Source organism: Peromyscus eremicus, chromosome 2 (assembly GCF_949786415.1).
Source record: "Peromyscus eremicus chromosome 2, PerEre_H2_v1, whole genome shotgun sequence".
Taxonomy (NCBI): Eukaryota; Metazoa; Chordata; class Mammalia; order Rodentia; family Cricetidae; genus Peromyscus; species Peromyscus eremicus.
The window spans coordinates 145,769,387-145,793,462 of NC_081417.1; the positions used below are offsets into that span (position 1 = coordinate 145,769,387).

The 24,076-nt window shown below is 44.7% G+C and overlaps 1 protein-coding gene across 1 annotated transcript in view; it reads right to left on the bottom strand.

The window, feature by feature from the left end:
- The window catches only part of Maco1 (macoilin 1), a 71,497-nt gene extending 48,771 nt beyond the window's left edge, over positions 1 to 22,726 (bottom strand). The window contains exon 1 of the mRNA XM_059255170.1: positions 22,450 to 22,726. Coding sequence (XP_059111153.1) covers positions 22,450 to 22,529 — 80 coding nt within the window. The 5' untranslated portion in view covers positions 22,530 to 22,726. The remainder of the gene's footprint in view (positions 1 to 22,449) is intronic.
- Between the last annotated feature and the right edge of the window lie 1,350 nt (positions 22,727 to 24,076).

The window sequence follows — 24,076 nt, forward strand, 5'->3', positions numbered from 1 at the left end:
AAAACACTCAGAACACTCTTACACACAAAATAAAATATTTAAAAAAAAAATTAGAGGGTTGGAGATTTAGCTCAGTGATAGAGCGCTTGCCTAGCAAGCGCAAGTCCCTGGGTTCAGTCCTCAGCTCCGGAAAAAAAGAAAAAAAAAAGTCCTGGAACTCACTCTGTAGACCAGGCTGGCCTCGAACTCAGAGATCCACCTGCCTCTGCCTCCTGAGTGCTGGGATTAAAGGCATTCGGCACCACCACCCAGCTAGATGTTTGTTTGTTTGTTTGTTTTTTAATTAAAAAAAAAGAAAAGAAAAGAAAAAAAGAAAGCAAGCTTGGACCAGCAAATTGGCACAGTAGTAAAAGAAGAAAAAGCACAAAAACAGCTTGCCCTGAAGACTCTCCACAGTGGAAGGGAAAAAAAGGCGAACATTGTCCTCTGACTACTGGTATGCGAATACCAAATCCTTTCTCTCACACACAATAATTACAATTTTTTTCAAAAGCTTTCCAATCTTGTATACTTTGTAAGGCAAGCATTCTTATGCTGATGTGATCAAATTAACTATTTGAATAAATACAGATAAAAAAAAAAAACAAGCTATTTTCCCTCTTGGTGGTGGGGGTTGAATCCAGGGCCTTGTACACACTAGGTATGTGCTCTAGCACTTAGTAATACTCCTAGCACAAACAAAGAACTGTAATAATTAATTGAGAAACATTTCCCTAAGATGTAGAATGGGGGCTGGAGAGATGGCTCAGAGGTTTAGAGCACTTGGCTGTTCTTCCAGAGGTCCTGAGTTCAATTCCCAGCAACCACATGGTGGCTCACAACCATCTACAATGAGATCTGGTGCCCTCTTCTGGCCTGCAGGCTGAACACTTGCTGTATACATAATAAATAAATAAATCTTTAAAAAATATATATATATATATAAAATAATAATAATTCTTTATTAAAAAAATGTAGAATGGTCTATATACTTGAGAACAAGGAGGACAAAAACAAAATTCAGTCAGAGGATTCTTTCTGTGCCCTATGAAGCCACACAGACAGAAGACAGCAAGGATAGGAATGTTTAAACAATAAAGAATATGCCATTTAGTGTTAATTTCTTCTATTTTTAATTTTTGTAATAATTATTTTGTGCATGAGTGTTTTATATGTATGCGCACCACATGTGAGTCTGATGCCCAAGGAGGTTAGAAGAGGTCACCAGATCCCTGGCACTGGAGTTTCTGATGGTTATGAGCAGATTTGTGGGTGCTAAGAACTGAACTCAGGTCCTCTGCAAGAGCAGAATTGCTCTTAATCATAAAGCCATTTCTCCTGCCCCTACTACTAATTTCTAACATTAATTCTTTTTTTTTTTTTTTTTTTTTTTTTTTTTAAAGATTTATTTATTTATTATGTATACAGTGTTCTGTCTGCACATATCCCTGCAGGCCAGAAGAGGGTGCCAGATTTCACTACAGATGGTTGTGAGCCACCATGTGGTTGCTGGGAATTGAACTCAGGACCTTTGGAAGAACAAACAGTGCTCTTAACCTCTGAGCCATCTCTCCAGCCCCCTAATTCTTAGAACTTCTATGGGTTTGGTAATAAGTTTCTAGGAAGTCTGACATAGAAATCAAGGGGCCCAAAGGAAAGAAACAGTTCCGTCCCATTTGAAGTCTCCTCTTCGGTTTCATTACACTACAGCTTTGTTGGCCAGTTTAAAGACACACTCTCCTTAAACCCACAACTGACTGCGGAAAGCAATGAACATCTTAGTAGAAAGAACAACCTGAGTCCTGCAGATACTTAGAATTATAAATGAGTTCAAAACTAAAAGAAATTTTCCTGTGGTCCAGAACTGTTTTAGGCACTAAAGTAGGAAAGTCAGTCTCTTAGCCATCTTTTAAAGGCATTTAAAAACGGCCTGGGGCAGACCGGCAATGATGGCGCACACCTTTAATCCCAGCACTCAGGAGGCAGAGGCAGGTGGATCTCTGTGAGTGCAAGTCAGGCTGGTCTACAGAGTGAGTTCCAGGACAGCCAAGGCTACAGAGAAACAAAAAAATGGCCTGTGGCCAGCTGGAGGAGTGGAAGTATAGCCAGGCGGTAAAGCACTTGTCTAGCATGAGGAAGGCCTTGGGGTCCATCCCCAGCATCACATGCACAAAAATAGGCACAAAAATGTATTTATATTATGTAAACTGGTAAGCATACACTCAGTGGCTTCCAGTTCCTTAAACACCAGCCCTGTGACCCAGACACTTGTTTTCTAGATGTCACCCCAGAGAAACACATCCATGTCTCCACAGACTCTTGTGGAAATGCTGGGTTGGTTTAATCTCACCTACATACTTCTTTGTTTAGCCATCGGTCAAATGGTAATTCAAATCTACACCTAAACTCTGGATCCTACCTCTGTCTTTCAATGTAGGAAACTTTTTTTTTTTTTTTTTTGGTTTTTCGAGACAGGGTTTCTCTGTGTAGCTTTGCGCCTTTCCTGGGACTCACTTGGTAGCCCAGGCTGGCCTCGAACTTACAGAGATCCGCCTGGCTCTGCCTCCCGAGTGCTGGGATTAAAGGCGTGCGCCACCACCGCCCGGCAAGGAAACTTTTTATAATTTTCTTTTTTTATGATTTTTTATTTAGCTTGGGAGTAGTGGTGTACACTTTTAATCCCAGTACTGGGGAGGCAGAGGAAGGTTGATTTCTCTTTTTTTTTTTTTTGGTTTTTTTGAGACAAGTTTTCTCTGTGTAGTTTTGATGCCTGTCCTGGATCTCGCTCTGTAGACCAGGCTGGCCTAGAACTCACAGAGATCTGCCTGCCTCTGCCTCCCAAGTCCTGGGATTAAAGGCACCGGTTGATTTCTTGAGTTCAAGGCCAGCCTGGTCTACACAGTGAGTTCCAGGACAGCCAAGGCTACAAAGAGAAACCTTTCCTCAAAAACAAAAACAAAACAAAACAAAAAAGACTTTTATTTTTAATTATGTGCATATACCAGTGTTTGAGTGCAGGTATGTGCATGTGAATACAATGTCTGAGGACATACAAAAGAGGGAGCTGAATTCCCTAGAGCCAGAGGTACAGGCAGTTGTGAGCTGCCCAAAGTAGGTTCTGGGAACCGAACTTGGGTCTCTGGAAGAGCAGTATACAACATTCTTAAAAACACAGAGCCATCTCTCTAGCCGTTTTGTTTGTTGAAACAGAGTCTCATGTACTCCTGTATCAAAGACCTCAAACTCACTATGTAGCCAAGGATGACCCCGAACTTCTGAGCATTCTCTGCCTCCAATTCCCAAGTGCTATTATTACAGGTGTGCACCGCCCACCACACTCAGTGTATGAGGTGCTGGGGACCCAAGTCAGAGCTTCGCTTATAGGAGGCAAGTACTCTTAATAACTGAACCACATCCCCAGCCTGATAATGTCTGGAGCGGTCCCTGCAATGTGGCTGAATGAGTGGAGTCATTATTCCCAGGTGGAACATAAACAGTACTACCAACTGCTCTGTCCAAAAGGCACCCAGGAAACGGCAGAATCCCAGTTCAGCAGGCAGCACTCTATTTCAATAACTGGATAGCACTGTCCACAGAACAGCAGCCTGCTGAATATTTCTTGATATCCTAATCATTTAAACATAAGGCGGTACAAAATGGTCTTTATTGGTGAATATTCTTTTCCAATTCTGCAACTTCTAGCTTGGGTATTGGGTGGGGTTCTTTCAGACCTTTGATATTCCCCCCCCAACCACTTTTTGCCGAGTCTGTTTAGAAGTAAAGACATCTAAGTAAATTTGTATGGTCATTACTGGCTTCATCCTAGCTTTTCCTCAGGCTCCCTTTTCAGGAAGGTCTCCTTTAAAATCTAGAGACAGCTAATTAACAAAGCTGATTTCCCCTAGACTCAGTCTTGAATTCTACTGAGTTGCTTCAGTTACAAGTTTTGAGAATTTACAAGAGATGTTGGGTTCAGCGAACTCAGCCTCAGCATCACTACATCACCCTTCCCTTATCCTTGAGAGAGCAGGGAAAGCACACCCTTATTAGTCCCTGTCCTCCTGTATTCTGAAGATCCTGAGATTTTTGTCAATTTAAAGGAGATGCCATCCCAAGGGCATTTCAAAATATTTCTTTTCATCCATGAAGAAAATATGATTGAGTACATTTCTACATACATGGCTCATTACATGACTTATGGCTAATTTGATGATATTCTGAATTTCTGATTGACACTTACTGGCAAATAATTATAAAATATTGTGAATAAGCCAGGTGTAGTGGTGCACACCTTTAATTCTAGCACTCAGGAGGTAAAGGCAGGAGGATCTGTGAGTTTGAGGGCAGCCTGGTCTACAGAGCAAGTTCCAGGACAGCCAGGGCTACACAGAGAAACCCTGTCTCAATGACACCCCCTCCAAAAAAAAAAAAAAATCATGAGTAAAATTTAGAGCATACCTGCAAAATGATCCTTTGCCATTTTTTTGTTGAATCCATCTAGCAATACTTTCCATCTATGGATTCATAATCTACAGTTAATGGGGATGAGGAGTAAACATTCTTCTTCCTTCCAGGGACAGTGCAACTCTTTCCACTGTCACCAACTGCTTGTCTGGAGTACACAGAATTACCACGGGCTAGCTGTCCATCCTCAGTCCCTGACCTTTTCCCTAGGCAGACTAATGCTCTGATGGTAGCCATCTGTCCCAATCCAGGCTTCCTTGTCCTCTCATAATGGCAACTATGAATCACCTTTCACATTCAGCACGTGGTGTACTTCCTATCAACCTCCTTTGTCTTCTCTGTTATGCAGTACTGCTAGAATATTCGTCTAGGCCCTTTCTCTGATTTGCTGAGGTCTCACACTGGCCAGCTATAATTGCAGTCTTGCTACGCAGAGTACAGCCTACAGCACAGCAGCATCAGTATTATGTGGACACTTTTTGGAAAAGCAGAATTTCAGGGCTCAATCCAGACCTGTTTAATCTAAACCTTAATTTTAACCAGCTCCCTAGGCCTGTGCATACATTAACATTTGAGAAGCAGTGGCAGCATGGCATGTAAGGTACCAGTTAAGTCTTCTAGGTATACATAGATATATTTCAGATAGATAGGTAGTCTTCAAACACTTCAAAGACCTACAGAATATGGCATTTAAAATGTTTTAAAAATTTAGACTTTTTGGACAGTGAGACATGTCTGCTCCTGACAGCACCGATTTACTTCAGAGAGGAGGATGGGCATTGAAGACACTCCATATGGAGTTTATCTTCACCTTGACAAAAATAGCCATTTGGGCAAGAAACTGTTCTTGCCTGGACTGCTTGATCAACTGGACATGCAGGACCCATAGAAAGGTGACCACTGAACTTTGCTTGACAAAATGGTACTTCAGGTTCCTGCTTTGCAGAGAAAACTGCCAGACATTCTATAAGACACAGAGAAAAGTAAATAAGAGACTCTAGGCCTGTGGGCTGAAGACAGATGCCCCAACTTTACAAGAAAACTTTGGATGACTGTCCAGGCTCAGCTGTCTCTGTCTACCCTGCAAGACTCCCAAAAGTTGCTTGCATCCTTCTCCATTTCTCAGGTAATAATATATCCTTCTGAGGTCTTTGATGTGGTTGAAGTCTAGATACTTACAATTTTCCTTAGTTATAATAAAAGATAAGTTAGATATAAAACCTTAAACTCACAAATATAAGATAGATAGGATCTCTTCTTTAATATTGTAACTGTAATTCTTGCTTGATAATTGTTTTGTTATATGTAATTTTACTATGTTAAAGTTAAAACCTTCCTTTTTTAAAAAAAAAAAAGAAAAGGGGAAGTGCTGTGGATATCGCTATATGTAAATAAACTCTAATTGGCCAATAGCCAGACAGGAAGTATAGGCGGGACTAACAAAGAAGAGAATTGAGGGAACAGGAAGGGAAGGGAGAGACTGCCTGGAGCCGCCACCAGGACAAGGAAGATGTAAGGTACCAGTAAGCCACGAGCCATGTGGCAAAGTAAAGATTAATAGAAATGGGCTAAATATAAGAGTAAGAGCTAGACAATGACAGGCCTGAGCTAATGGCCAAGTAGTTTAAATAATATAAGAGTTTGTGTGTTTATTTTATAAGTGGGCTCAGGGACTGGCGGGACTTGGTGGCGGGAGCTGGAGAAAAATTCTCCAGCTACAATGGCATGGTTTGATTAGAAGTTGAAACTTCATCCTCAAATTCCTGTGTCATGGTAGTTGAGGGTGGGGCCTTAGAGAGGTAACTGGGATTAGATACAACCAGAGGTTCATGGCTTCATAGGTGAAAGAGGGACTGGAGAGAAGGCTCAGCTGTCAAGAGCCCTTGCTGCTCTAGCAGGGGTGAAGAGTTCATTCCTGGCACCAATATCAGGTGGTTCATAGCCACCTGTAACTCTAGCTCCAGGGGATCTGCTGACCTCTTCTGGCTTCTCTGGGCACCTGCACTCACTTGCAGACACACACACATTATAAAAATAAATCTTTAACAAAAGAAGAGGAGGGGCAAGCAGCAGCCGGGGACAGCAGCAGCACATGCTTAAAATAATCCTAGGTGCTCACAAGGCCAAGGCAGGAGCCTGCATATTCAAAACTAGCCTGGAAAACATGAGACCTCATCTCAAAGAAAGAGGAAGACACCTAAGCTGAAACAGCCTTGCTCTGCTTTCCTCATGATGCAGTCAAAAGCTCCTTACTAAATGCCAAACAGATGTCTCTTGATTCCATACCCCTGGACCTCTTAGCCCCAGAAACTTAAGAATTTATATATTTATTTATAGGCTGGGTGTGGTGGTGCATGCCTTTAATACCAGCACTTGGGAGGCAGAGGCTGATTTACAGAGCAAGTTCCAGGACAGTCAGGGGCTCTACAGAAAAACCATGACTGGGGGGATGGGAGGGGCAATTATACATTCACTTATATAATATTCACTTATACATTGAGATGGGATCTCTAGCCAAGGCTGGTCTAAAACTTCCTATATGATTGAGGAGGACCTTGACTTCTGATCCTCCTGCTTCTACCTTCTAAATGCTGGGATTACAGGCATGCACTACTGAGCCAAGCTTATGCAGTACTAAGAACCAAGCCCAGGACTTCCCAAGGTAAACCAGGTAAACACTCTACAACTGAACAACATGCCCAGGCCAAGAAACACATTTTGAAATAAATTACAGACCCAAGTAGTCAGTTACACAGACACACAGAAGGAGGGAGCAGGGAAAGAAAGAGAGACTAAGAACACTAGGGATGGGCTTACACCTACAAGCCCATCCCTTGGAGGCTGAGGTGGGAGGATGGCAAGTTTCATCCCAACCTGGTAGATTCATTAGAAAGGGACTTACGCCGGGCGGTGGTGGCGCACGCCTTTAATCCCAGCACTGGGAGGCAGAGCCAGGCGGATCTCTGTGAGTTTGAGGCCAGCCTGGACTACCAAGTGAGTCCCAGGAAAGGCGCAAAGCTACACAGAGAAACCCTGTGTCGAGAAACCAAAAAAAAAAAAAAAAGAAAGGGACTTACTCAAGAGACTCAGCTAGACCCTGTCTCCAAAAGAAAACCCAACCCACCCACCCCTTAAAAAGAAAGGAAAGGAAAGGAAAGAAAAATGAACTGAGATGAGATGGTCATGATCTCTCAGAAGAGACTGTCCACACACAACCATCTCTGCTCCAGGCTGCTGACCAGCTTCCTCTCATCAAGAAACACTGAAAGCTGGCCAGAATTAGTGCTCCCATTTCTGCACAGCTCTTTCTAGTTCAGTAAACTACCCAAAGTACTTCTATTGCTGCTCATCCTCCAGCTTTACAAGGCATAATCACCATCCCACTTCCTCAAAAGAACACCCTGCAGGGGGTGGGGCTACATGCATTTAAGAGGCAGAGGCAAGTGAATCTCTGAATTCAAGGCCAGCCTGGTCTACAGAGCTAGTTCCAGGACAGACAGGGCTACACAGAGAAACCCTGTCTTGCGGGGGTAGGGAGGAGGAACGAAGGAAGGAAGGAAGGAAGGAAGGAAGGAAGGAAGGAAGGAAGGAAGGAAGGAAGGAAGGGGGAAGGGAGGAAGAAAGAAAGAAAGAAAGAAAGAAAGAAAGAAAGAAAGAAAGAAAGAAAGAGAAGAAAATTACTAAAATAAACTCTTATAAATTTGAGGGTACTTTTTTTTCTTTTCTTTTGGTTTTTCGAGACAGGGTTTCTCTGTGTAGTTCTGGTGCCTGTCCTGGATCTCACTCTGTAGACCAGGCTGGCCTCGAATTCAAAGCTCCGCCTGGCTCTGCCTCCTGAGTGCTGGGATTAAAGGTGTATGGTACCGCCGCCTGGCGAGGGTATGACATTTCTATAAAGAGCTGGACAGACCACAAAGCTATCAAGAACAGATACTGTGACCTAATGCAAGTGGAGACTTTGAAATTCTAGAATTTCTGCTTCAATATTTGGGGGGGGGGGGGGTGAGGCATGTTGCAAATGTGTAAATCCCTGTGCATACATGGAGGCCAGAGGATGCTGGGTGTGCTGCTCTAGCTCGCTGCCCTACTGTCTTGAGACAGGGTCTCTACTGAACCCACAGCAGCCAGTAAGCCCCGATGATCCTCCTGTCTCAACACCCCACTGCACTAGGGTTACATGACCACAGTGATTCACACCTGGATTTTTTTTTTTTTTTTTTTTTTTGGTTTTTCGAGACAGGGTTTCTCTGTGTAGCTTTGCGCCTTTCCTGGAACTCGCTTTGGAGACCAGGCTGGCCTTGAACTCACGGAGATCCACCTGGCTCTGCCTCCCGAGTGCTGGGATTAAAGGCGTGCGCCACCACCGCCCGGCCACACACCTGGATTTTTATGCAGGTGTGGGTACTTAAACTTAGGTCCTCAAGCTTGTACAGGTGCTTCTACCCACTGAGCAATACCTCCACTCCCCAAACACTTAACAGTAAGGAATTTTAATAGTATGGAATGTATGAAGTTGGGGATAAAAAGAAAAAAAGCAAAATAGGAGAGAAGATACTGCATAACCTCTTTAAAAAAAATCATCACTGAGCCAGCAACACACACACAGAAAATTTTTTAAATAATTTTAAAACTGTTGACAGTGTGTAAACATGAGAAATCCACTTATAAGTAAATCCACTATTCACAGACACAATGTTCTACTTAATCACACCGCACATTTACATCACACTTATTAAGTTTTCTAAATGTGTGCACATTAACCATCTCATTTTTCCTCCTAACTGTGAAGTAAGCAGGACAATCATTTTTATTTTCCAGGAAAGAAACCTGAGTGACAGGAAGGGAACTAACAGGTCAGGGGACCGCTGACAGAGCACAGAGAGCAGAAAACTGTTCACTCTGCATGGACGTGGCTTAAGTGAATACCAGAAATGTCTACGCAAAGAGATGAGCACACGGGGCTGGAGCGGTGGCTCAGTGGTTAACAGCACCTGCTGCTCTTGCAGAGACCTGGTTCAGTTCCCAGTACCCACATGGTGGTTCCCAACTATCTATAACTCCACTTCTAAGAGATCTAATGCCCCTTTCTGACCCCTGCAGGCACCAAGCACACACATGGTGTGCATACGTATATGTAGGCAAAACACACGTAAAATGAATAAATCAAATATAAATTTTTTTTTTTTTTTTTTTTTTTTTTTTTTTTGGTTTTTCGAGACAGGGTTTCTCTGTGTAGCCTGGTTAGAACCAAGTTTTAAATGAGTAAATATGTTTTATTCAAAGAATAAAAACTCAGACCTTTAGCTGGGCAGTGGTGGTGCATGCCTTTAGTCTCAGCACTTGGGAGGCAGAGCCAGGCGGATCTTTGTGAGTTCAAGGCCAGCCTGGTCTACAGAGTAAGATCCAGGACAGGCACCAAAACTACAGAGAAACCCTGTCTCGAAAAAACAAAAACAAAACAAAACAACCCTCAGATCTTCATAAATTTCCAGTTGATAATTATAAACACACTATAAAAGTACAGAAAATAATTAAAAGTTTCTTTACAAAAATAACTATGTCACAAAAGATGAGTGAGTTTCTATAATATCTGTTTTTTTTTTTGTTTGTTTTGGGTTTTTTTGGTATTTTTTGTTTGTTTGTTTGTTTGTTTGAGCTAGGGTCTCACTATGTAGCCCTGGCTGGCCTCAAACTCAGATATTTGCCTGCCTATGTCTCCTTCCTGCTGGGATTCAATGCAAGCACTGAAGGCCCAGCTACTACGGTCATTGTGTTAGAGAAATATGCTACTTAAAAAGAAAAACTGAAAGCCAGGCAGTAGTGGCACACACCTTTAATCTCAGCATTCAGGAGGCAGAGGCAGGTGGATTTCTGTCTACAGAGTTCCAGGACAGCCAAGGCTACACAGAGAAACTCTGGGGAAGAGGAGGGAAACGGACTGGAGAGGCGGCTCAGTGGTTAAGAACACTTGCTGCTCTTCCAGGAGGGCCAGGATCTGTCCCCACCTACTCAAACAAACCAGGTTCAGTTCTGGTGGTTTACAACCATCCATTAACTCCAGCTCCAAGGACCTGGCATCCATCCTCTTCTAGCCTCCTAGGTACCAGGCACATGCGTGGTACCCATGCAGGTATGCAGGCAAAACAGTCAAACACACAAAGTAAAATTAATGTAAAAAAGTTTTTAAACATTTTAAAAGACAGAACCTTGCTTTTAAAGTCAGACGAACAATAAATCACAAGCAGCAACTTGCTAAGCTTAGAACAGAAATCAGCTCATGTGTGAGAAAGACTTGTCTCCATTTCTCTCATTTGAGACAGAAATCTTTTTTTTTTTAAGATTTATTTTATTTTTATTTTATGTATACAAGTCTTTTGTCTGCCTATATGTCTATGCACCTTGTGTGGCCCTGTTATAGAAACCAGAAGAGGGCACTGGATCCCCAGGAACTAGAATAACTGATGGCTGTGAGCTACCACGTGGGTTCTGGGTACCCACCACAGGTCCTGTGCAAGGCCAGCCAGTACTTTTAGCCATGGAGTCATCTCTCCAACCTGAGGCAGAAATTCTTGTTCTGACCATCACCCATGGCATTCACTCTCTCTGGTGTTCAAGTGTTCTCCCTACAGGGCAGTAGTATTGAACCATTGACTTGGTTTTTAAAGACGTTTTGAAGAGGAGCATAGTAATATAGTCTAGCGACAGAGCAGGGTAATGTCTAGCCACCTCCTCTGTGCTGGGATCACACATGCTCAAACTTATCAGTGACACAAACCAATCTAAGACGAGCGACTTTCACTGCTTCAGTTCACTATATGCAAAGCCTGATTTCTCATAGAGTAGATGGCAGTGAGGAGCAAACCGCTTCTGATTTTATAATTCTATTATTCCAAAGGAGCACACTGTCCTTTATGGCAGCAGCTAAAAAACTACAAAGAATGAAGGCAATGCTACCACAAAAGGACCTTGGTAGGATAAGGTAGGTGTCTTAAACGTCTGATGATGAACTGAGACCTAGCTGATGCCAGGTAAGGTGATTGTCAAGTTAAAGATATAAAGCCTCGGGGCTGGAGAGATGGCTCAGAGGTTAAGAGCACTGACTGCTTTTCCAGAGGTCCTGAGTTCAATTCCCAGCAACCACATGGTGGCTCACAACCATCCATAATGAGATCTGGCGCCCTCTTCTGGCCGGCAGCCATATATGCTGTATACATAATAAATAAATAAATCTTTAAAAAAAAAAAAAGATATAAAGCCTCAAAAACTACCCTAGAAGGTCATTAAGCTGGTCTTAGTTTCCACTGCCAGGACACACGAGGAGGAGTCATCGAGAGGTTTGCAGGACTCCGTCCACAACAGAGAGTCTAGTGGAGGTGTGTGCTCTTGCCTACCTGCACCATCTCACTTGAGCCTCTGGTTGCACAGCCAACTCTTTCTTCAGACCCAACCTGAAAACTGTCCAAGTAAAGTAATTATACTCAAACCGAGTAAGCCCGGAGAACAATCAGTGCATCTGAAGAGAATGCCACTTTATGAAGTAGCTCAACTACAGCACCTCACCTCAACTAGGTTTGGATGTAGCTGTTGTTTTATTTTATTTATTATGTGTGTGCACACATGTGCCGTGGTGTGTGTGGAAGTCAGAGGATAACTTGTGGAATCAGTTCTCTCCTTCCACCAGCTGAGTCCCAGAGACTGAACTCAGTTGTGAGGCTTGGTGGCAAGTGCCTGTACCTTCTCAACCCATCTTGCTGGCCATGTAAGGTTTCGGAGATATTTTTTTTTTTTTTTTTTTTTTTTTTTTTTTTTGGTTTTTCGAGACAGGGTTTCTCTGTGTAGCTTTGCGCCTTTCCTGGAACTCGCTTTGGAGACCAGGCTGGCCTTGAACTCACGGAGATCCACCTGGCTCTGCCTCCCGAGTGCTGGGATTAAAGGCGTGCGCCACCACCGCCCGGCCACACACCTGGATTTTTATGCAGGTGTGGGTACTTAAACTTAGGTCCTCAAGCTTGTACAGGTGCTTCTACCCACTGAGCAATACCTCCACTCCCCAAACACTTAACAGTAAGGAATTTTAATAGTATGGAATGTATGAAGTTGGGGATAAAAAGAAAAAAAGCAAAATAGGAGAGAAGATACTGCATAACCTCTTTAAAAAAAATCATCACTGAGCCAGCAACACACACACAGAAAATTTTTTAAATAATTTTAAAACTGTTGACAGTGTGTAAACATGAGAAATCCACTTATAAGTAAATCCACTATTCACAGACACAATGTTCTACTTAATCACACCGCACATTTACATCACACTTATTAAGTTTTCTAAATGTGTGCACATTAACCATCTCATTTTTCCTCCTAACTGTGAAGTAAGCAGGACAATCATTTTTATTTTCCAGGAAAGAAACCTGAGTGACAGGAAGGGAACTAACAGGTCAGGGGACCGCTGACAGAGCACAGAGAGCAGAAAACTGTTCACTCTGCATGGACGTGGCTTAAGTGAATACCAGAAATGTCTACGCAAAGAGATGAGCACACGGGGCTGGAGCGGTGGCTCAGTGGTTAACAGCACCTGCTGCTCTTGCAGAGACCTGGTTCAGTTCCCAGTACCCACATGGTGGTTCCCAACTATCTATAACTCCACTTCTAAGAGATCTAATGCCCCTTTCTGACCCCTGCAGGCACCAAGCACACACATGGTGTGCATACGTATATGTAGGCAAAACACACGTAAAATGAATAAATCAAATATAAATTTTTTTTTTTTTTTTTTTTTTTTTTTTTTTTGGTTTTTCGAGACAGGGTTTCTCTGTGTAGCCTGGTTAGAACCAAGTTTTAAATGAGTAAATATGTTTTATTCAAAGAATAAAAACTCAGACCTTTAGCTGGGCAGTGGTGGTGCATGCCTTTAGTCTCAGCACTTGGGAGGCAGAGCCAGGCGGATCTTTGTGAGTTCAAGGCCAGCCTGGTCTACAGAGTAAGATCCAGGACAGGCACCAAAACTACAGAGAAACCCTGTCTCGAAAAAACAAAAACAAAACAAAACAACCCTCAGATCTTCATAAATTTCCAGTTGATAATTATAAACACACTATAAAAGTACAGAAAATAATTAAAAGTTTCTTTACAAAAATAACTATGTCACAAAAGATGAGTGAGTTTCTATAATATCTGTTTTTTTTTTTGTTTGTTTTGGGTTTTTTTGGTATTTTTTGTTTGTTTGTTTGTTTGTTTGAGCTAGGGTCTCACTATGTAGCCCTGGCTGGCCTCAAACTCAGATATTTGCCTGCCTATGTCTCCTTCCTGCTGGGATTCAATGCAAGCACTGAAGGCCCAGCTACTACGGTCATTGTGTTAGAGAAATATGCTACTTAAAAAGAAAAACTGAAAGCCAGGCAGTAGTGGCACACACCTTTAATCTCAGCATTCAGGAGGCAGAGGCAGGTGGATTTCTGTCTACAGAGTTCCAGGACAGCCAAGGCTACACAGAGAAACTCTGGGGAAGAGGAGGGAAACGGACTGGAGAGGCGGCTCAGTGGTTAAGAACACTTGCTGCTCTTCCAGGAGGGCCAGGATCTGTCCCCACCTACTCAAACAAACCAGGTTCAGTTCTGGTGGTTTACAACCATCCATTAACTCCAGCTCCAAGGACCTGGCATCCATCCTCTTCTAGCCTCCTAGGTACCAGGCACATGCGTGGTACCCATGCAGGTATGCAGGCAAAACAGTCAAACACACAAAGTAAAATTAATGTAAAAAAGTTTTTAAACATTTTAAAAGACAGAACCTTGCTTTTAAAGTCAGACGAACAATAAATCACAAGCAGCAACTTGCTAAGCTTAGAACAGAAATCAGCTCATGTGTGAGAAAGACTTGTCTCCATTTCTCTCATTTGAGACAGAAATCTTTTTTTTTTTAAGATTTATTTTATTTTTATTTTATGTATACAAGTCTTTTGTCTGCCTATATGTCTATGCACCTTGTGTGGCCCTGTTATAGAAACCAGAAGAGGGCACTGGATCCCCAGGAACTAGAATAACTGATGGCTGTGAGCTACCACGTGGGTTCTGGGTACCCACCACAGGTCCTGTGCAAGGCCAGCCAGTACTTTTAGCCATGGAGTCATCTCTCCAACCTGAGGCAGAAATTCTTGTTCTGACCATCACCCATGGCATTCACTCTCTCTGGTGTTCAAGTGTTCTCCCTACAGGGCAGTAGTATTGAACCATTGACTTGGTTTTTAAAGACGTTTTGAAGAGGAGCATAGTAATATAGTCTAGCGACAGAGCAGGGTAATGTCTAGCCACCTCCTCTGTGCTGGGATCACACATGCTCAAACTTATCAGTGACACAAACCAATCTAAGACGAGCGACTTTCACTGCTTCAGTTCACTATATGCAAAGCCTGATTTCTCATAGAGTAGATGGCAGTGAGGAGCAAACCGCTTCTGATTTTATAATTCTATTATTCCAAAGGAGCACACTGTCCTTTATGGCAGCAGCTAAAAAACTACAAAGAATGAAGGCAATGCTACCACAAAAGGACCTTGGTAGGATAAGGTAGGTGTCTTAAACGTCTGATGATGAACTGAGACCTAGCTGATGCCAGGTAAGGTGATTGTCAAGTTAAAGATATAAAGCCTCGGGGCTGGAGAGATGGCTCAGAGGTTAAGAGCACTGACTGCTTTTCCAGAGGTCCTGAGTTCAATTCCCAGCAACCACATGGTGGCTCACAACCATCCATAATGAGATCTGGCGCCCTCTTCTGGCCGGCAGCCATATATGCTGTATACATAATAAATAAATAAATCTTTAAAAAAAAAAAAAGATATAAAGCCTCAAAAACTACCCTAGAAGGTCATTAAGCTGGTCTTAGTTTCCACTGCCAGGACACACGAGGAGGAGTCATCGAGAGGTTTGCAGGACTCCGTCCACAACAGAGAGTCTAGTGGAGGTGTGTGCTCTTGCCTACCTGCACCATCTCACTTGAGCCTCTGGTTGCACAGCCAACTCTTTCTTCAGACCCAACCTGAAAACTGTCCAAGTAAAGTAATTATACTCAAACCGAGTAAGCCCGGAGAACAATCAGTGCATCTGAAGAGAATGCCACTTTATGAAGTAGCTCAACTACAGCACCTCACCTCAACTAGGTTTGGATGTAGCTGTTGTTTTATTTTATTTATTATGTGTGTGCACACATGTGCCGTGGTGTGTGTGGAAGTCAGAGGATAACTTGTGGAATCAGTTCTCTCCTTCCACCAGCTGAGTCCCAGAGACTGAACTCAGTTGTGAGGCTTGGTGGCAAGTGCCTGTACCTTCTCAACCCATCTTGCTGGCCATGTAAGGTTTCGGAGATATTTTTTTTTTTTTTTTTTTTTTTTTTTTTTTTTGGTTTTTCGAGACAGGGTTTCTCTGTGTAGCTTTGCGCCTTTCCTGGGACTCACTTGGTAGCCCAGGCTGGCCTCGAACTCACAGAGATCGGCCTGGCTCTGCCTCCCGAGTGCTGGGATTAAAGGCGTGCGCCACCACCGCCCAGCTGGTTTCAGAGATTTTTATCTGATCCTCTAGATTCCACAAGATGCTAGCCGCCTAGAAAATAACAAAATACAACACACACACACACACACACACACACACACACACACACACACACAACAACCAACCAACCCTGTAGGCAAATTTGAGAGAAAGAGCCCCAGAAAAATGGAAATGTAAGTGTTCACAGAACACCACATGAGTCCATAGCAGACAGGGTACACAGCAAGAGTAAGAAATTAGTAAAAGCATCAAGTTCCTAAATCCACAGTTAAGCCAATCTCCAAGACTACGGAGGTTCCAGAAGGGCCCTGAGCAATCCTCATGGAGATGAAGGGAACACAGTTCTCCAGCAGGGCAGGTGCTGCAGATAACCTGCACTGGACCACAGGCCTTCCTCCCCTCCTCAACCCAGCAGCAACGTTCAAAGGGCTTTTCTGTTTTTATTTTTAGTATTTCATTTTATGGGTGGGTGTTTGCCTTACTTTATGTCTACTGTAGGTGCACAGAGAAGCCAGAAGAGGGCACTGGATCCCCTGACACTGGAGTTACAGATGGTTATGAGCTAGCTACCATGTGGGTGCTGAGACTCAAACCCAGGTCCTCTGTAAGAGTAGCCAGTGCTCTTAGCGATTGAGCTCTCTCTCCAGCCCCCGGAAGGGCTTTTCAAAACACCTAATAAAACTAACCTACCAAAACTACTCAGACAGTAAGAATCAAAATGGAATTGGAGTTAAGTGCTTTTTGTTTGGTTGGTTGGTTTGTCTTGTTGTTCTTGGTTTTTTGTTTTTTGTGTTTTTGGTTTTTTTTTTTTTTTTTTTTTTTGAGACAGGGTTTCTCTGTGTAGCTCTGGCTGTCCTGGAACTCACTCTGTAGACCAGACTGGCCTCAAACTCACAAAGATCCACCTACCTCTGCCCCACTGAGTGTTAGGATTAAAGGGAATATACCACAGGCAAAATTTAAAAACAGAGTCCAGTGTGACAAATTGTTTAATTGTAGTTTATAGAAATAACAAACCTGATTGTTTAGCTGACCACTTTGATTTATTCATTTTACTCACCCTTCCCAACGGACCTCTAAAACATACAGAGCCTGTATCTAGGTCTTTTATGTCAGGTCCAACCTGTTGAAGTCAATGCCTACTAAGATTACAGAAATGCTTCAGGCTGTGAGATTGCAACACTGGAATCTGGAGTTCCAGTTGCAGAACACATGTACAATCAAGGCAGCCAGCCTCCAGTGACTTTAATAAGTATAGCCCTAAGGAATCTAAAACCAGGCTTAGAAAACATCATTAAGGAGGCAGGAACAACAACGGGGGGAGAACCTCGGGAGACACGATATTTAGACAAGGGTTTGGAAAAGGAAACTGGAAAGGAGAGGAGGGTGCAAGGATTGATGGTTTCTAACAATGCCTCCGGAGTTGAAAAACAGGTAAGAAAAGTCTCACGTAACTAGAGCAGTCCTAAATGCCTCTGCTGTCAGGTCCAGTGCTGTACTGGAAGCTCAGGCATCATTTCAAGTGGAGGCCCGCACACAAGTGTCCTAAGTTCACGATGAAGAGGTACTGCCTTCACCAGCAACAGAAAGAAAACCCCTTCCTGAAGCTGGAAATGCATAAATGAACTAAAACCCTTACTGTATTTTACTCTTTTTTTTTTTTAAAGATTTATTTATTTGTTTATTATGTATACAGTGTTCTGCCTACATGTGACCCTGCAGGCCAGAAGAGGGCACCAGGTCTCATTACAGGTGGTTGAGAGCACCATGTGGTTGCTGGGAATTGAACTCAGGACCTCTGGAAGAGCAGCCAGTGCTCTTAACCACTGAGCCATCTCTCCAGCCCCGTATTTTACTCTTTTAAGTAACAATTTTAAATACAGAGACTTGAAATGTACTTTAATAAAAATGTTGCTGTCCCGTCTTATAATTAATGTATTTTTACCTCCCTATCTTCCTCTTTTAAAGTCTTAGAAGGAAGAACTGGGGAGTGTGGCAGGGAGAGAGAGGGAGAGAACTACACAGAACCTGAGTCAGACCCCACAGACACCCACCTCACCAGAAGAATCACCACCTGCAATGAAGTGCTTAGTAGTCTACTGCACTGACTGCTGTGAGGGGAGCTTTGAGGAGGGACTCACAGTCAGGAAGTCCAGGCACTTGGTGTGGAATAATTAAGAAGAGTTTCCATTATTAATAACTTGCATGCATAATTTCCAAGTCTACCTCACTTGGGTTAGAAAGCATTCCCTCTTTTAGTGGCAACTGTCTACCTCATCAAACAGCACAGGGAGAAAATACAGTTGCTAATATGTCAGGTGAAACTAAAACAGGAAGGTAAAAGCCGGTCCAACCGAAATATTTTTACTTGAACAGAACCCTAGGTTCTTTGGAACCTCTAAGCTACTGCACAAATTTAAGAGGGTGTTAATTACTATGGCCTACTAAAGTATAAATCTCTGCAGCTGGGACCTATGTCTTACCCTGTAGCTTCCACAGCTCCAACAACAATGTAGGTTTTGAATGAATGGACTCCATTAGCTCATATTTATGTATTTATCTATTTACTCAACATCTGAATAGTGATTGCCTACCATGTTATATTCTGTGGTGGCTTTTTTTTTTAATTACACTTAAGCCAGGCGGTGATGGTGCACACTTTTAGTCCCAGCACTTGGGAGGCAGAAGCAGACAGACCTCTGTGAGTTTGAGGCCAGCCTGGTCTACAGATTGAGTTCCAGGACAGCCAAGGCTACACAGAGAAACTGTCTTGAAAAATCAAAACAAAAATCAATCAATCAATAAACAAACAAACAAGCTGGGTGGTGGTGGCACACGCCTTTAAACCCAGCACTTGGGAGGCAGAGGCAGGCAGATCTCTCTGAGTTCGAGGCCAGCCTGGTCTACAAAGCGAGTTCCAGGACAGGCTCCAAAGCTACACAGAGAAACCCTGTCTTGAAAAACCAAAAAATAAATAAATAAATAAATTACACTTAATGTAAGCTATAATAATAATAACACCATTCCTGTTTCCTTCCTCTTAATCCTGATTATTAACTTGATTGGAATAACACTTTCAGAGAATACTTATATCTTTAGATAATGGATACACACTCTCATACAGTACTAATATATCTAAGATTAATACCCAGTGCATCTTGGCTCCTCAAACAGAATTCCAACAGAGCTATGATACTGACAATTAATGCTCTCATCTGACAATCACCTCAGTAACAGCTGCCCATGATTAAAAGCACCAGGATTTTTGGGTTTTCTTTTGTTTTTAAGAGACTAGGTTTCTCTGGGTAACAGTTCTGGCTGTCCTGGAACTCCCTCTGTAGACCAAGCTGGCCTCGAACTCACAGATTCATCTGTCTGTCTCCCCAGTGCTGGGATTAAAAGTATACACCAAAAGCCCAGCAACATCAGGATTTTTAAAGCAGCAGTTCTCAACCTGGGAGTCACACCCCAAACTGGGTTGAATGACCCTTTCACAGGGGTCACCAAAGACCACTAGAAAACAGGTATTTACATTATGATTAATAATAGTAGCATAATAACAGTTATGAAGTAGCACAAAAATAATTTTATGGGGGGGGTCACCACCACATGAGGAACTGTATTAAAGGGTCACAGCGTTAGGAAGATTGAGAACCACTGGTTTAAAGCAAGATCAAGCAGCAAGTGGCCCCTTGTTTTGACCACTCAACTTTTGCTTTTGGTTGGATCAAATCTTATGGCCTTTCCTGCCTTCTTAAAGAATAAGTCTTTAATCCAAACACTCAGGAGGCAGAGACATGGGGATCTCTTTGAGTTCAAGGCCAGCCTGGTCTACAACGTGAGTTCCAGACAACCAGGGGTACACAGAGAAACCCTGTCTCAGAGTGGGTAAAAAATTAAAACCATACATGCTAACTGTAATGGCAATAATGTGATAAATAATGTCTGAATAACACACTGGAATTTATAGAGTTCCAGAAACTGAATGTATGTATGTATGTATGTATGTATGCATGTATGCATGTATGTCTTCAAAGCTCATTTAACCGATGGGAAAACGGAGCTTCAAAGCAGTGGATGCTCTGCTGGTCCAAAGCATCAGGGCTGGGACATGGAATCTGACCCTAGGTCTCTGGTGGGCTGCAGTCCAGTCTTTCCACCTCAGCTGCTCCCTCACATACGCCAGGGCTCAAGAGAGCTGAGCAGACAGGGAACGTGAACACAGTACTCCATGAAAGGTTAGGCTATGAAACAGTAGACAGTGGTTATCAAAATTGTCAACACAGCCCTTAGGGGGATGGCTCCTTTTTAATGAGATGAAATTGGCCAGATGTTCAGAAACAAAACAGGCAATAGATGGAGTGAAACAGAATTGAATACAGACTTCAATTTGATGATCAACAGAAATTTGATATTCATGAATCCTCAAATGTCCTAATTTATAACTAGCCCACTCATTCTGTTTTCTTAAGAAATAACTGGAAGTTTTCCAAAGCAGTCCTTAAAAACAAAAACGAGGGGGTAAAACACACTATATGATTTTCCCATTGCAGTACTCCGTAACATTAAGAAACAGATAAGGGAACCAAAACACTCTTTGCCTCAAACAAGAAAGACGGGCAGAAATTTATTTAGGTTCCTTTATTGACATTTAACAAAGAATGCACAGCAGAGAGCAGACAGATTTGGAAACTAACTGATAAACAAGGTGTACCTGCTACTAACCTTTAGGGTAAGGAAATTCAAGTCTAAAACCCATTAGTAAAACAATAGCTCTTCATTAAAAAGAGGCACTCCTTGTCAACACACACTGAGTGGCTTCCGAAGTACAAGTCATAAAACAGGTGTTAGTTTAAATAAGAAAAGAAGTTAAAATACACCAGAAAACGTGCAAACACGGAGTTCCCAATCTTGTTACAGGGGCCTCGTCTTATGTGACTGTAAATAGAAATTCAAATGCCACAGTCGTCCTAACCTGCCTACTTTAACACTTTTACTGCTCTTGTGCTGCTATTAATGAGAAGTTCTGCTAATCTTTTTCAATGGCTAAGGAAAAAAGCCTTCCTTCATTCAAGAATTTATAGTAAGCAGACTTGCCTCCACCCATTCAATCTGCTGGAAAAATTTGGTTTTGCTTTTTCAGTTTTAGTTATCGTCACATCTGATTCAGCAAGAGTGTTCATCAGTTTTACTAACAGCTGTGTCCTGACTGACTCCAACACTGTTTAGCAAATAGTATTTATGTTTGTTGAATGAATGAACGGTTCTATGATCGATGACTCCTTCCATAAGGATCTATCCAAGGATATTTTTAATCCTTCTAAACTTGAAGAATCCCCCTTCATGTTTAGGTCAGTCACCTGCCTGTGGAGGGCAGCCACTTCACACGTGTAAACAACCGCATGTGCAAGGTGGCTAGTTATGATACAACTTGATTGTCAACAGCTACCTCCTAATTTTCTCCAAGACTCACAGCAAGAACTAAACTGTATGGATGGCGCCGTGAGAACTCAATTAAGCCTATAGCCACATGCTGAGCACTCTCCTTTGTAAACTAATTACTTCTCCACTGAAATCGGTTCCTTCGGAGGCATTCCCAGAAAAAAAAAAAACAAAAAACAAAAAAAACAAAAAAAACCCGCCATACACAAATTGGGCTTGGGGAAGCTGTGACAGTCAACCGAGTTGCCCCATGAACCTGTTGTCCTTCTCTCCAAGAGGAGTGGATTCAATGTCTATTTAAAGGGACACCTCTTCCTTCATGAAGAAGGGATTTAAAAAAAAAAAAATTCCTAAACCTGAGTTGGGAGAGGAGCTCTGCTAAAGATTCAGAGCAATGTGTCTGCTTGCAATTGTCAAAATAATGTTTGCTGAGGAGCTGATAGCTGTCTGGGTTTGGAGCGGGACCACGGGCATGATTTGGGGGTATCATCTTGGCACTCCAGGCCAAGTGGGGATCCCGTGAGGGCAGCGAAGGGCGGAAGAGCAGCCGGCGTGGCACCGCTCGGAGTCCGGGGTTCCAGGGCACCTGGCAGCTCCCAACTTTGGCGGCCTCACTCTCCCCTTCGCACGGGTCCACGAGCCTCGGACTCAGGCAGCCCACTCCCTAGGTCCCGAGCCTAGCGTGACCCCGGGCTCCGTCGGGGACCCGGCGCGCAGCCTGCTGGGGACCCCCTGGCTTCTGGGCTCCCGGCCGCGGGGGTGCCGCCCCTCCCCCCGGCACACCACGGCCAACGGCGGCCCCGCGGCTCCCGCCCGCGCCCGCCGCGCCCTCCGCCCGGCCCTCGCCACACCCCGCGGCCCGGGGCGGACCCTCGGCGGGCTGGCGGGGCGCTCCGCGGGCGGCGCGCCTCAGGAGAGCCCCCGGCGCGGGCATGCGGCCTAGTCGGGGGTTACATAACGGGGCCGGGCCCCTCCAGAGCGGCGCCCGGGACCCGCTGGCCCACACCGGGCGCCGTCGCTCACCTGCCGTAGATACCCTCGGTGATCCGGTTCCGCTTCAGGGGGCGGCGGAGCTTACTGCAGTCGGCGTTCCGCCGCTTCATCCTCCCGCTGGGGGGCCGGTGCCCGCGCCGCGCCGCCGCTGCCGCTCACCTCTGCCGCCGCCGCCCGCCCGCCCGCCCCGCGTCGGGCCTGGATTCTACCCCTGCGGCCGGTCACAGAGACATGGAGCCAGCACCGGGGGGGAGGGGGGCCGGGAGGGGGGCGCCGAGCCTCCTCCGCCTTCGGAAACAAAGAAATGACAATTCCGGGGCCCGCCCGCCCCGCACCAGCCAGCCGCCCGCCCCGCCTCCTCTACACCGACGGACGGCCCGCGGGGCCAATCGAAGGCGCCGCCGCGCCGCGCACGGCCAATCCTGGGGCCCTCTGAGGCAACACGGACTCTTGAGCCCGCCTTCTTGAAGGACAGAAGGACACACCAATCAGGATAGGGCCTAGACGCGTGGCTGGGCCTATCAGAAATGAGTTAAATAGAGGCTTATAAATAGGGCCTATAAATATAACATCCTATATTATGCCTTGTTGCGAAGGTGCGCTCCGCGGTTATCGGGCTGCGTCTCGCTGTGGGAAGGCCCACGCCGGAGTACACCGTGTGGCGCGGCACCGCAGGCTCCCGGCTGGCGTGCGAAAACCGAACGGCGTGGTGTACTGCGTGTGGGGACCTTGCGCGGACATGTGCTTCAGTCAGCCGCGTCCTTATGTAAGAGGGCGTCCCGGGAGCGGAGCCGCGGCCTCTTCTGCGGGCGCCCGAGCGTGCGGCCGTGCCGGCCGCGTCAGCCGGGGTACGAATGACAAAGCAAACCCCACACATATACACACACACCCTGCCAGCTTCCCGCGACGTGGTGACAGCGCGCCGACCAATCGAAGGGGGTGGGGCGGGGCCTCGCGGTCCCGCCCCCTTGGGTTGCGTCACGAGGGGCGGGGCCTCGGCTGCGCGCGACGTCGCGCGGGGCTGCCGGGGGCGTGTGCGGCGGCGTGGCCGGGCTCCACGTCTGCATGTTCGCGCATGCTGAGGGTTCCGCGGACTCTACTCGGCCTCGGAGGCTGTGCGACCCAGTGTGCTACGCTTCGCGTCCACCCTCTTTACTCCTTCAGCCCACTGGCTCTTTGGCTTAGAGGTGAGGACGCAACAGCCAAGGACCGGCGAGATGCGCAGCGGGTAAAGGCGTTTGCTGCCAAGCTTGACGCCGGAGTTCGATCCCCGGAACCCACGTGGTGGACTGATTCTTACAAGTTGCCGTCTGACCTCGACACGCATGCCCACAAACACACCTACTAAATAAATGTTTTTTTTTTAAAAGACAGCTAAGAAAGCCGGGCGTGGTGGCGCATGCCTTTGAACTCCAGAGGCAGAGGCAGGTGGATCTCATAGTTCTAGGCCAGCTTGGTCTACAAAGGAGAATTCCAGGACAGCCAGAGATGTTACACAGAGAAACCCTGTCTCGAAAACAAAACAACAAAAATGAAAGAAATATAAGTAAAAAAGCAACTTAAAAAAAAAAAACAACAAAATAGCAAAGCACTAGTGGATCTCATGCCCTCCCTAACTACTGGTTCTAGGCATTTTATTTGTATGTCTCCCTCACCA